The sequence below is a fragment of the Syngnathus leptorhynchus genome, chromosome 5 (genome assembly GCF_054491065.1).
Source record: "Syngnathus leptorhynchus isolate UIUO chromosome 5, UIUO_Slep, whole genome shotgun sequence".
Taxonomy (NCBI): domain Eukaryota; kingdom Metazoa; phylum Chordata; class Actinopteri; order Syngnathiformes; family Syngnathidae; genus Syngnathus; species Syngnathus leptorhynchus.
Window position 1 is genome coordinate 2,594,872 of NC_141199.1, and position 13,098 is coordinate 2,607,969.

The following is a 13,098-nucleotide window of genomic DNA, read 5'->3' on the forward strand; positions in this document are numbered from 1 at the left end:
GGCCTTCATCCTAACCGTGAAGGCGCCTTCACTCTTTCTAGAAATATAGATTACTGTTTGAGTAATCAAACAGTAATCTATATTTCAACAGATTGCTCCAACACCTGCTCGACGCCTCTCACCGTGGGCAACTCCAGAGTGGAAGAGAGTCCAGCCCCTCTCGAGAGGACTTGTACCAGAGCCCAAACTATGTGTGGAGGCAAGTCTGACTATGTCTAGTCGGAACCTATGTCCGCAGGCAATAAATTAAATTTTTTAAATTGCCTGACAGCATTCATTTATAAATACAGACGTATTTTGTCACCCATGACAGCCCCACCCATGACAGCCCCACAACTGTGGTCTGTCATTTATGACAGGTCACCTTAGAGCAGGCCGGAGCACAGGTGACTAGACCACCTGTCAGGATGGGTTTGGAGTCAGTTAAGTTAAAGTTAACTAGCGCTAGGCTAGACTTCCAGCATGCACATAGCTCCTTGTGTAGACTAGAGCGTCACAGTTTGAATAGTGCTACAGTACACATGAACACACTTTCTACTGAGGTGGCAGACAAATCCAAACGCTCCACCCCGACCGGTATAGCTGATGATATGGTGCCTGTTTCAGATAATATTACGTGTGTACCAAATATTTACTATCAAATTCCTACGGTCGTATCGTCCCACCGCGCAAATAAACAATTGAGAGGTGATGTCAGGCCTAGAGAACACAATCTTACTTTCATTTCGTTCAAAAATCCTCTGATAAATACAAACCCTGACCAACCGATTACACTTAAACTTGGTTTTATGAATATTAGATCGCTTCATACAAAAGCAGTTCTCGTTAATGACCTCATCACGGAACATAATCTAAATATATTTGGTCTTTGCGAGACCTGGTTAAAACCTAATGAACTGCTACCGCTTAATGAGGCCTCGCCTCCAAATTTTGTGAGCTCGCATGTGGCGCGTCCTCAAAAAAAGGGTGGGGGTGTTGCCCTCATCTCAAATTCCGATCTTAGATTTACGCCTCGTTCGATTAACATATTTAAAACATTTGAAGTTCTCACTGTCCGACCCACCGCTTTACCGTCATTTTATCTTGCTGTTATTTACCGTCCACCTGGGGCTTACGCTAGCTTCCTGGATGAATTTTCAGAATTTGTGGCTGATCTAGTGACAAACGCGGATAATATAATAATCATGGGCGATTTTAACGTCCACATGAATTTACCGTCAGAGCCACTTACTTTGGCGTTTCAGACTCTAATTGATACGTTTGGTTTTACGCAAGCCGTACAGGTAGCAACGCATAAGAATGGTAATACCTTAGATTTGGTATTATCCCGAGGACTGGCAACCTCTAATATAACAGTACTGCCATACACTACTGTTTTGTCTGATAACTACTTAATCAAATTTGAAATTTTAGTTCTTAGTCAAAGACAAGACAGCAATCAGAATTATAGCAGCCGTAATATTAACTCCATGACTGCGACTGCGCTATCTGGGCTACTGCCACCAGCAACTGCCGTATTGCCCTCATATACCGGCTCTATTGATAATCTTACAAATGAATTCAATGCTACATTGTTAAATGCCATTGATTCTGTGGCGCCGCTACGTCTAAAAACTCGCCGTAGACTGCCTACTCCGTGGTTCACAGATGAAACACGTTCGCTTAAACAATTAAGTAGAAAGCATGAGCGCAAATGGCGTTTAACCAAACTTGAGGTTTTCCATCAGGCATGGCGCGACAGCCTCCTGAAATATAAAGATGCGCTTATTTTAGCAAAAACTCGTTATTTTTCGCAGGTCATTAATCTCAATAAGAACAATCCTAAATACCTATTTGATACGGTGGCAAAGCTAACACTACGCCAGCCAACCCCCGATAGCTCCTTTCACTCGGCTGACGAGTTCATGAAATTTTTTGCTCGAAAGATTGAATCCATTAGGGATGAGATCAAGATGACCATTCCGATCACTCAGTCGGGACCGCCGATTACCGGCGCCGACGATCATGCAATAACCCTTTCAAATTTTAAAAGCGTGTCCCTCGAAAGGCTTACACAATTAGTGCGGCTAAACAAACAACATGTTTACTTGACCCACTTCCAACCAAACTATTTAAAGAATTATTTCAAATCTTAGGACCGTCCGTTCTAAATATAATTAATCTGTCTATCTCCTCTGGGATAGTGCCAACAGCCTTTAAAACCGCTATCATTAAACCGCTACTTAAGCGACCAAATCTTGACCCGGACTGTCTCAGTAACTATAGGCCAGTTTCAAATCTCCCATTCATAGCAAAACTGCTTGAAAAAGTAGTAGCGCAGCAGCTTATTGATTACATGGTCGCTAATAATCGATATGAATCTTTTTAGTCTGGGTTTAGAGCTAATCATTCCATAAAGTGACTAATGATCTCCTCTTAGCTATGGATTCAAATACTTCATCGGTATTGTTACTACTCGATCTTAGTGCTGCCTTTGACACTGTTGACTTCAATATTTTATTAGAACGTCTTAAAAGTTGTGTTGGTATTTCGGGGTCAGCACTAGGCTGGTTTCATTCGTATCTATCAGACAGGACGCACCGAGTGGTCCATGGCAATGCGTCCTCTGAGCTCTATAAAGTTACGTGTGGTGTCCCACAGGGATCGGTACTAGGACCAATTCTATTTAATATTTATATGACTCCGCTTGGGAACATAATACGTAAATAAAATATTAGTTTTCAATGTTACGCGGATGACACCCAATTATATATGCCATTATCAATGACAGATCCGCGGGACTGTTGTAATCTTGAGGCATGCCTTGCAGAGATCAAGCAATGGATGTCTCTCAACTTCCTTCGTCTGAACCCAGATAAAACTGAGATGTTGATAATTGGTCCAGCTCGTTATCAACATTTATTTAAGGAAACCGCTATAACTCTAGATAGCCGTACTATCACTCAGAGTGATACTGTAACTAATCTTGGGGTAATATTTGACCAAACGCTCTCCTTTCAAAAGCACATTAAGAATATAACCAGAATAGCATTTTTTCACCTTCGTAATATTGCTAAGATTCGCCCAATCCTCTCGACCGGTGATGCCGAAATTATTATACATGCATTTATCACGTCGCGCCTGGACTACTGTAATGCATTATTCTCTGGTCTTCCCAAGTCCAGCATCAAAAGTCTACAGTTAGTACAAAATGCTGCTGCAAGGCTGCTCTCACGGACAAGAAAATTTGATCACATTACCCCAATATTAGCCAATTTACACTAGCTCCCGGTCCATTTAAGATGTGACTTCAAGGTTCTTCTATTAACCTATAAATCATTGCATGGCTTAGCGCCTTCATATCTCGTCGACTTAGTTGTTCCTTATGTTCCGTCTCGTAACCTTCGTTCGCAAAACGCTAGTCTTTTAGTGACACCGAGGGCCAAGAAAATGTCTTTATAAAAATAGCATTTTCTATTCGGGCTCCAGAGCTCTGAAATGCCCTGCCAATGGATATTAGAACTGCTACCTCAGTAGAAACATTTAAGACACGTTTAAAGACGTATTTCTATGATATGGCCTTTAATTAACCTGTAGTAGCCGATTCGGCTGGAGTTTGTTTTTGCTCCCTCTCCCCGACCCCACTCCCCCCACCCCTCCTCGGCTGGGGAGGTGGTTAGGTGACACCCAAGCTGACGACGGCTATCTAGATTCTCGTGGACCAATTCAGCATGAGGGAACTGCAGCGGAATACCCTCCTAGAGGACACTGCCAGGACAATCGAGGGCACCTCCGACAGCTCTTCGCTTTGGCCTGGACATCCACTTTTTGATTTCCATATTATGTATTTTATGTGCCCTCTTTGCATCCATTGCAGCCTGGTAATCCTAAAAGGGGGATCCTTCCATCTGTGGTCCCTTCTCAAGGTTTCTCATTTTTCCCCTGGTAGGGTTTTTCCCAGTTTTTCCTTGCCCTTTTGGGACCTCAAGATCAGGGGATGCTTTGAGAATAATTGTCAATTTCTTGTCTATGTGAAGCCCTTTGAAGCTGCTTGTGATTTAGGGCTATACAAATAAACTTGACTTGACTTGACTAGATTCTGGCTTTCTTAGGAAAATATCTGTGTGGACAACTATTAGGCAACTTTTAGTGCGCAGAATTATGATGCAACTAAAGTAAAAATGTAGATATAACCATCTTGATAATTTTCAATCGTTAAAGTGAGAATACAACTAAAAATTTACAAATTAGCATTTAAAAGATTTCCTCTTTTTTGCCCCATTTCGCCTTAGGAAACTCAGGAAACAAGCTGCCTCATAATGATGCACACTATGATATAGGGTGTTGATCTCCTGAGGCCCTACAATCCCTTCATTATATAAATACATCTCACTTCTTATACTTGTATCGAGTAAGCTTTCAAGCTTATACAGCATGGAGTTGGAAAATATGAGTACGAATGATCATATGGTCAAAATACACACTTGCCTAATAATTGTGCAGACAGTGTATTGTACACACATATACAGTACATACAGATACATAAATACATACATACATTTAGAAAGTAATAGATGTTCTGTCATACTTGCAGGTTCTCAAAGTGCTTGAAGCTTTTGCAATGGGTGATCTGAGTATCTTTACTTCCACAGAAAAAACGGTTACACACTTTGCAGAAGAAGCCCGTTTTGGGAACCAAGAATTCCATACCTAGGAGAGAGAGAGAGCGAGGGAGAGCGAGAGAGAGAAGGGGGTTGTTAAATGGGCGGTGTTAAGATCTTGAAGCCCGCACGCAAGAGGACAATTCAACATTCGCCGGGGACTCTCGTGGAAGGGGTTAGTTTCTTCTAGTGTTAAATAAATTAAAAAAAACACAACAGGTGATAGATGAACTTCCTGACTCTGCACATCAAAGGGTAGTCAACAAAACCTGTTGCATGCTAAATCAAAAACCCGCTACTTCTCAGACCGGGAAAAGTTTTATTTATTTATTTATGAACCTCTCCCCAACATAACAGGTGCCGATATTACTGACTCCCTAAAAATAAAATTCCAATGGATATTAGAACTGCTACCTCAGTAGAAACATTTAAGACACGTTTAAAGACATATTTCTATGATATGGCCTTTAATTAACCTGTAGTGGCCGATGCGGCTGGAGTTTGTTCTTGCTCCCTCTCCCCGACCCCACTTCCCCCACCCCTCCCCGGCTGGGGAGGTGGTTAGGTGACACCCAAGCTGACAGCGGCTATCTAGATTCTCGTGGACCAAATTCAGGATGAGGGAACTGCATTTTTTTTACCCTTTTAGGATTACCCTCCTCGAAGACACTGCCAGTACGATCGAGGGCTTTGCCGACAGCTCATCGCTTTGGCCTGGACATCCAATTTTTGTTTTCCATATTATGTATTTTATGTGCCCTCTTTGCATCAATTGCAGCCTGGTGATCCTGAAAGGGGGATCCTTCCATCTGTGGTCCCTTCTCAAGGTTTCTCATTTTTCCCCTGGTAGGGTTTTTTTGAGGTTTTCCTTGCCCTTTTGGGAGCTCGAGATCAGGGGATGCTTTGAGAATAATTGTCAATTGTTTGTCTATGTGAAGCCCTTTGAGACTGCTTGTGATTTAGGGATATACAAATAAACTTGACTTGAAACAAATCAGTTAAAAGCACCTTTTTGACACAACACACATATACCGTATTTTTCAGACTTAGAGTCGCTCCGGCATATAAATCGCACGTATTCGCCGCGTATGCGCCGCGTATGCGCCGCTGACGTCAAACTTGTCCTGAGTTGCATTTCTAATTGTTCCACAGATCCATATCACGATATATAAAGTATATCTCAAATAACTATCATATTACAACAATATTATCAAACCATCTGTGCCACTACAAATCATTAAATCAATCGATAAAATTCCTCGTCTTTTATGTCAACAACGGCGCGCATGCGCCGCACAGATCTAGTATATAACTACACTGCTCAAAAAAATTAAAGGAACACTTTGAAAACACATCAGATTTCAATGGTGAAAAAAAAGTTGGATATCTATACTAATATGGACAGTTTAATATCTCAGGAACAAAAGAATGCCACATCTTTTGATGGAAATAAAAGTTTTCAGCCTACAGAGGGCTCAGTATATAGACACCCCAAAAATCAAAGTGAAAAAATGATGTGTCAGGCTCGTCCATTTTCCCTAAATTCAATTTCTGCAATTCAAAACTCTTTTCAATATCTTGTGTAGCCTCCACATGCTTGTATGCATGCTTGACAACGTCGCAGCATGCTCCTAATGAGACGACTGATGGTGTCTTGTGGGATGTCCTCCCAGATCTGTCGAAGGACATCAGTGAGCTCCTGCAAAGTCTAACGAGCAACCTGGTGGCGTCTGATGGACCGAAACATTATGTCCCAAAGGTGTTCTATCGGGTTTAGATAAGGTGATCGTGAGGACCATTCAATTATGTCAATTCCTTCATCCTCCAAAAACTGTCTGCGTACTCTTGTCACATGAGGCCGGGAATGTCGTGGATCAGGAGGAACCCAGGACCTACTGCACCAGCGTAGGGTCTGACCATGGGTGCAAGGATTTCATCCCCATACCTAATGGCAGTCCGAGTGCCGTTCTCTAGCCTGTAGAGGTCTGTTCGTCCCGCCATGGAAATGCCTCCCCAAACCATCACTGACCCACCACCGAACCGGTCATGCTGAATGATGTTGCAGGCAGCATAGCGCTCTCCTTGGCTTCTCCAGACCCTTTCACGTCTATCACAGGTGCTCAGGGTAAACTATGAAAAGCACAGGGCGCCAGTGGTGGACTTCTGGTGTTCTATGGCAAATGCCATTCGACCTCCACGGTGCTGAGTAGTGAGCATAGGGCACACTACAGGACGTCATGCCCTGAGGCCACCCTCGTGAAGTCTGTTTCTGACTGTTTGGGCAAAAACATTCACACCAGTAGCCTGCTGAAGGTCATTCTGTAGGGCTCGGGCAGTGCTCAACCTGTTCCTCCTTGCACAAAGCAGCGGATATCGGTCCTGCTGATGGGATGAGGACCGTCTACGGCCCTGTGCAGCTCTCCTAGAGTAACTGCCTGTCTCCTGGAATCTCCTCCATGCTCTGGAGATTGCACTGAGAGACACATCAAATCTTCTTGCAACAGCACGCATGGATGTGTCATCCTGGAGGAGTTGGACAATCTGCGCAACTTCAGGAGGGTTAAGAAATCGCCTCATGCTTCCAGTCGTGATAATGACTCTTGGTAAAGCCAACACTTGTGGAAAAACAGTCAAAAAAGATCAAGAGGGAGGAGCTTGAAATGGCCTCCACCTGCAAAACCAGTCCTGTTTTGGGGACCATCTCGTTGATGCCCCTCTAGTGTACCTGTTGTTAATTCCATCAACACCAATGCAGCTGAAAGTGATTAACAACCCCCTCTGCCACGTGCCTGATCAAAACCTTATCAGAAAAGTGTAATTGAATTCATGCCATACCCTGATAAAAAAACTGTTCCTTTAATTTTTTTGAGCAATGTATATTGTAGCATTAACAAAGTACCAGGAAAGACGTCGGTTTGGTAAACGGCTCTTTATTTAACAAAACAAAAGTTCAACGAGCCAACAACTACTGAACTGTAACGATAAAAACATATATAAATTGCTACACGAAATAAAATATATCAAATAACTATAACATAATTAAGGTTTTCAAACCTTGTGTCACTCCAAATCATTAAATCCTTCAAACGTGGGGCCCATCGTCATCCCGTGATTGAATCCTTTGTCCTTTATGTAAACAACCGCTGCGCCGCACCGCTGACATCACTTGCAGTTCAAATTACAGTAAACCCTTGCTACATTGCGGTTCGTTCATTGCGGATTTTTGAATTTTGAAAATTTGTGAAAAAATTCACATTTAAGTCGCTATATACATATACGCCTCCCCTCCCATCATGAAAAGGGGAAAAACAAATTCAATTATTTTGATTATAAAATCATTTTCCTTTTAATCTCAATAATTTTGTATCTTTTTGGACCAAAATTGCTGAATTTTTATAGTTATTTTAAAACCAAAGACGATTCGCTTGGAGGAGCCAACGTCCTGTCTCGCCGCCTCTGAGGATTGCGTAATCACACGGCTGCATATGTTGACAGGCTATGCATTAGACTGAACTGCTCTCTGTCTTTGTGTCGCTCTGTAAGTGTTCAAACACTGTGGCTATATTAATTAATTTCCGTAGTTAAGCTGGTGTATATAATATCTTGTGTTTTTTATCATCTGTCTGTAACGTCGTGTTTCTTTAGATGAACAAAATGGCTTTGAAAAGAGATCTTACAGAGGCTACGAAAAAAGGTTCTTCAGCCTTATGGCCGGGGGTGCTAGTGATCCCGGGATGCTTTATGCGCCTACCTGTAGAATAAATCTCCAGTTCAAATTTACAGTGAACAACTGAGGAGCAGTCGTCCATTTGTTTCGTTTTACCTTTCTTTCCATTTTTACATTACGTTTTACAAAGGAGGAATACATATCCAAACGGTTTTCAATTATGGATTTTCGGTCGAAGCAGGAGCTCATCAGTAAAGGAAGACTAACTGCGGAGTTAAACATTTTTTTGATTCGGACAACGAGACTTCGAAGCAAACGGAGTGGTACGCACGATCGAAAACAAGTTTTTGATTTCATGTGCTTTATTGAGTGTTTTTATGTGTGAAGACAGCTGAGATTTTAATTAATTTAATTAATTGATTTTAGTTATTGATTAATGAGATTTTAATTCAAATAGTTCAAATTAAATAATGCATAAGCCACACTAGAGCAGCGTTAGGTGCTGAACAATTCTTACCGGGGTCAACGTCAGTGCCTCCCCAGTCATGAACCTCACCGCACGTCACTGCTCCTGAGTATAAGTCGACCCCCCACCCAAACAATGAAAAAGACCGCGACTTATAGTCAGAAAAATACGGTAACTAATTACCCAATACAATTTCCTCATGATGTGTATACTGTGTATCATCCAATTTTTGCAAAAATACAAAAAACAAAGTTACAGTACAACATTTTGATTCAGTCATTCAATGTTCATATATTACAAAAGGCGTCTTACCAACTGGTATGCTCGGATCAAAATGGACAGTTTTGTTTGTGGCCATGGGAATTTCTGTTCTTCCCTTATCCTCACTCTTCTTTTCAGTGACTTTTGGGATGTCGGATATCATGTGTCTCCCTATGTGAACAATACAGAACAAGAACAGAATAAGCAATCTTAAATTTTCATGAAAAATCAATGACTTCATCTGAACCCCATACGGCAAAATGTTTGTTCATTCGTATGCACTGAACAACAATATTACCAAAATCAAAATGAGATGCCATAACCGTGCTATCAAATAACATTAATTTGTATACAGTGATCCCTCGCCACTTCGCGCTTCACCTTTCATGAAAGCATTACTTAGCGGGTTTATAAGTGACGTGAGAACAGTGTTTAAATACACACTGATAGCGCGGGGCGTGCCTCCGAGCAATGTGAGTCGTTGCGGACAAGTGCGGGAAGCAAGGCAGCCAGCCTTTAACAAAAAAGGCAGGAACAAGGCAGGACAACCATGTGCAACACGGACTGTTTATTTAGGGAACGTGAGAAGAGGAAAAGGGAGGCTAGAACAACAACAGAACGGGTGGATGAGGAAACTGACGAGCCGGTTAGCGAGCTTGTTGGACTGATTTAGTGATTGATATCTTTATTTCAAACATATTTAAAACATAAAAAGAGAAAAAATAAACCCCCCAAAAACCCTTACGACGAATAAAATTTAGGGACTTGAACTTCTGTGCTCGACACGGATTGTCAATAATAAACACCATGTTCAAACATAAGGGTGTCCATGTGTGCACTTGGCACCAGGACACCCTAGGCCGCAGTTCGATGATCGACTTTGTAGTTGTCATCGGATTTGCGGCCGCATGTTTTGGACACTCGGGTGAAGAGAGGTGCGGAGCCGTCAACTGATCACCAAGAGTTGACAGCTTCGCCCCTCTCTTCATCAAGAGGTGGGTTGGCTCTGATGATGGAGGAAGATGCCGGTCCGATCTGGCAGACCCAAACGTACTGTGAGGAACGTCTGGCAGAATCCCGTCAGGAAGAGCTTCAACTCCCACCTCCGGCAGGGCTTTTTCCATGTCCCTGAGGAGGCAGGGGACATTGAGTCCTAGTGGACCATGTTCCATGCCTCCATTGTTGAGGCAGCCGACCGGAGCTGTGGGCGTAAGGTGGTCGATGCCTCTCGTGGCGGCAATCCCCGATCCCGCTGGTGGACACCGGTGGTAAGGGATGCTGTCAAGCTGAAGAAGGAGTCCCATTGGACCGTTTTGGCCCGTGGGACTCCAGAGGCAGCCGGCAGGTACCGGATGGCCAAGCGGAACGCGGCATTGCTGAGGGATAATCACGGGCGTGGGAGGAGTTTGGCAAGGCCATGGAAAATGACTTTTGGACGGCTTAGAGGAAATTCGTGCTGCTGACCTCGACTCAAGAAGTCTTGAGTTGCTGGGGAGAATACTTCGAAGATCTCCTCAATTCCACCGACACACCTTCCATTGTGGAAGCAGGGCCTGGAGACTCTGAGGTGGACTCTCCAATCTTTGGGGTCGAAGTCACTGAGGCATTAATAAACTCCTCGGGGGCAAGGCTCCAGGCGTGGATGAGATCCGCCCAGAGTTCTTAAAGGCTCTGGATGTTGTGGGGCTGTCCTGGTTGACACGCCTCTGCAACATTGCATGGACATCTGGGACGGTGCCTCTGGATTGGCAGACTGGGGTGGTGGTTTCCCTCTTTAAGAAGTGGTACCGGAGGGTGTGTTCCTACTACAGAGGAATCACACTCCTCAGCCTCCCTGGTAAGGTCTATTCAGGGGTGCTGGAGAGGAGGGTCCGTCGGGAGGTCGAACCTTGGATTCAGGAGGAGCAGTGCGGTTTTCGTCCAGGTCGTGGAACAGTGGGCCAGCTCTATATCTTCAGCAGGATCCTTGAGGGGGCATGGGAGTTCGCTCAACCAGTTCACAAGTGTTTTGTGGTCTTGGAGGTGTTCGACCGTGTCCCCCGGGAAGTTCTGTGGAGGGTGCTTCGGGAGTACGGGTCTCGAGCCATCTGATAAGGGCGGTTCAGATATCATCGATTTCAGAGTTTGGTCCGCATTAAGTAAGGCAGTAAGTGGGATTCATTCCCAGTGAGGGTCAGACTCCGTCAAGGCTGCCCTTTGTCACAGATTCTGCTCATAACTTTTATGGACAGATCAGGGATGAGATCCTGCCCCAAGTGGAGGAGTTCAAGTATCTTGGAGTTTTGTTCACAAGTGAGGGCAGTAAAGAGCGTAAGCTCGACAAGCGGATCGGTGCAGCGTGGGCAGTAATGCGGACTCTGTACCGGTCCGCTGTAGTGAACAGAGAGCTGAGCCAAAAGGCAAAGCTCTCAATTTACCGGTCGAACTACGTTCCTACCCTCACCTATGGGTCGTGACCGAAAGAACAAAATCCCGGATATAAGCGGCTGAAACGAGTTTCCTCCACAGGGTGTCTGGGCTCTACCTTAGAGATAGGGTGAGAAGCTCGGTCATCCGGGAGAGACTTGGAGTAGAGCCGCTGCTCCTCCACGTTGAGAGGAGCCAGATGAGGTGGCTCGGGCATCTCACCAGGAAGCCTCCTGGATGCATCCCTGGGGAGGTGCTTCGGGTGTTGGAACACGGGAGACCCGGTGGACGACCCAGGACGTGCTGGAGAGACTATGTCTCTCAGCTGGCCTGGAAACGCCTTGGATGAGCTGGATGAAGTGGCTGGGGAGAGGGAAGTCTGGGAGTCCCTCCTAAAGCTGCTGCCCCCGCGACCTGAGCCCGGATATGCGGAAGAACATCCATCTTCTTCTTGGAAGGAAAACAACACTTTAAGGTGCCATATCAATGTCCATGCAACAAACAAACAAACAAACAAACAAACTGAAAAAAACAACAACAATGCTCGAAAAGGAGGAAGCATAGCTTTTTGGATTCCTACCGCTTTCTCACTTTATCCATTAAACTAATGATTCAACATATAAATCTACAATAGAACACAAGTAGACACACTTTCAGACTTGTTTTCAATTTTGCTTGTGTGTAGCCATTTGGCATTTTTTAGCAATTTTTTTTAAAGTGGTGGATATTTGGACTTTGCTTGAGTTCCTCACTTAGACTGTTCCATAGTTTGACCCCGATTATAGTTATACAGAAACTTTTAAGGTTGTTCTTATGTTTAAAATTTTGAAGTTGTGATTCGCCCTTAATGTATAACCTCCCCCCCGATTCCTAAATAGGTTTTGGATATTTTCTGGTAGTTGTTTAGCTTTTGCCCTATATATGATGATTGGTGTTTAATAAGATACTATGTTAGGGAATTTCAATCGTTTGGATTGTATGAAAAGTGGATTTGTGTGTTCCAAGTAGTTGACTTTATGAATAGTCCTTATTGCTCTTTTCTGCAGGATAAGTGCCTGTAGTTCACCAAACCTCAGCACAGTAATGCAAATATGGCAAGACAAGTGAACAATAAAGTGTCTGAAGTTAATGATAATCAAATAGTTCGTTTGCTTTGTATATGACGGCAATGTTTCTTGAAATTTTGGACTGTACGTGTTTGATGAGTGGCTTCCAACTCAGCCTGTCATCTATTATAACCCCACGAAATTTGTTTTCTTACACCCTTTCAATTTCAGTCCCATCTATTTCTATTCGTACCTTTATGTTCGCTATGTCTTTGCCAAATAACAAACTTGGCTTTACATACATTAAATGATAATCTGTTCCAGTCAAACTATATATATATATCGGATGTTATTAACTGAACAAAAGATATTGGTGTCATCTGCAAAATTGACGAGTTTTAGTTCTCTAGATACTTTGCACATATCATTTATATGCAAAATAAACACTTTAGGGCCTAATACTGAGGGTCTAATACTAATCCCCTTATCCCATATTTTTCTAGTTTATTGAGTAGGTGTTAGAGATGTTCTGACTAACTTATTTTGCAAGAACCACACGAGAGACAGTATGCCCTTTAAGCACTTGCAAGTGGAGAGCTTGTCCGTTACTGT

The 13,098-nt window shown here is 43.4% G+C and overlaps 1 protein-coding gene across 10 annotated transcripts in view; it reads right to left on the minus strand.

Moving 5' to 3' along the window:
* LOC147056235 (uncharacterized) overlaps positions 1–13,098 on the minus strand; it is a 114,055-nt gene that overhangs the window by 23,112 nt on the left and 77,845 nt on the right. For 9 of the 10 annotated variants that reach the window (XM_085912556.1, XM_085912562.1, XM_085912563.1 and 6 more), the window contains 2 exons: positions 9,086–9,205; positions 4,568–4,689 (listed from right to left, as the gene is read on the minus strand). In XM_085912556.1, the coding sequence (XP_085768682.1) occupies positions 4,568–4,689; positions 9,086–9,205 (242 nt within the window). Of the gene's footprint in view, positions 1–4,537; positions 4,690–9,085; positions 9,206–13,098 lie in introns of all 10 variants that reach the window. The other variant, XM_085912557.1, reaches the window with a different exon arrangement.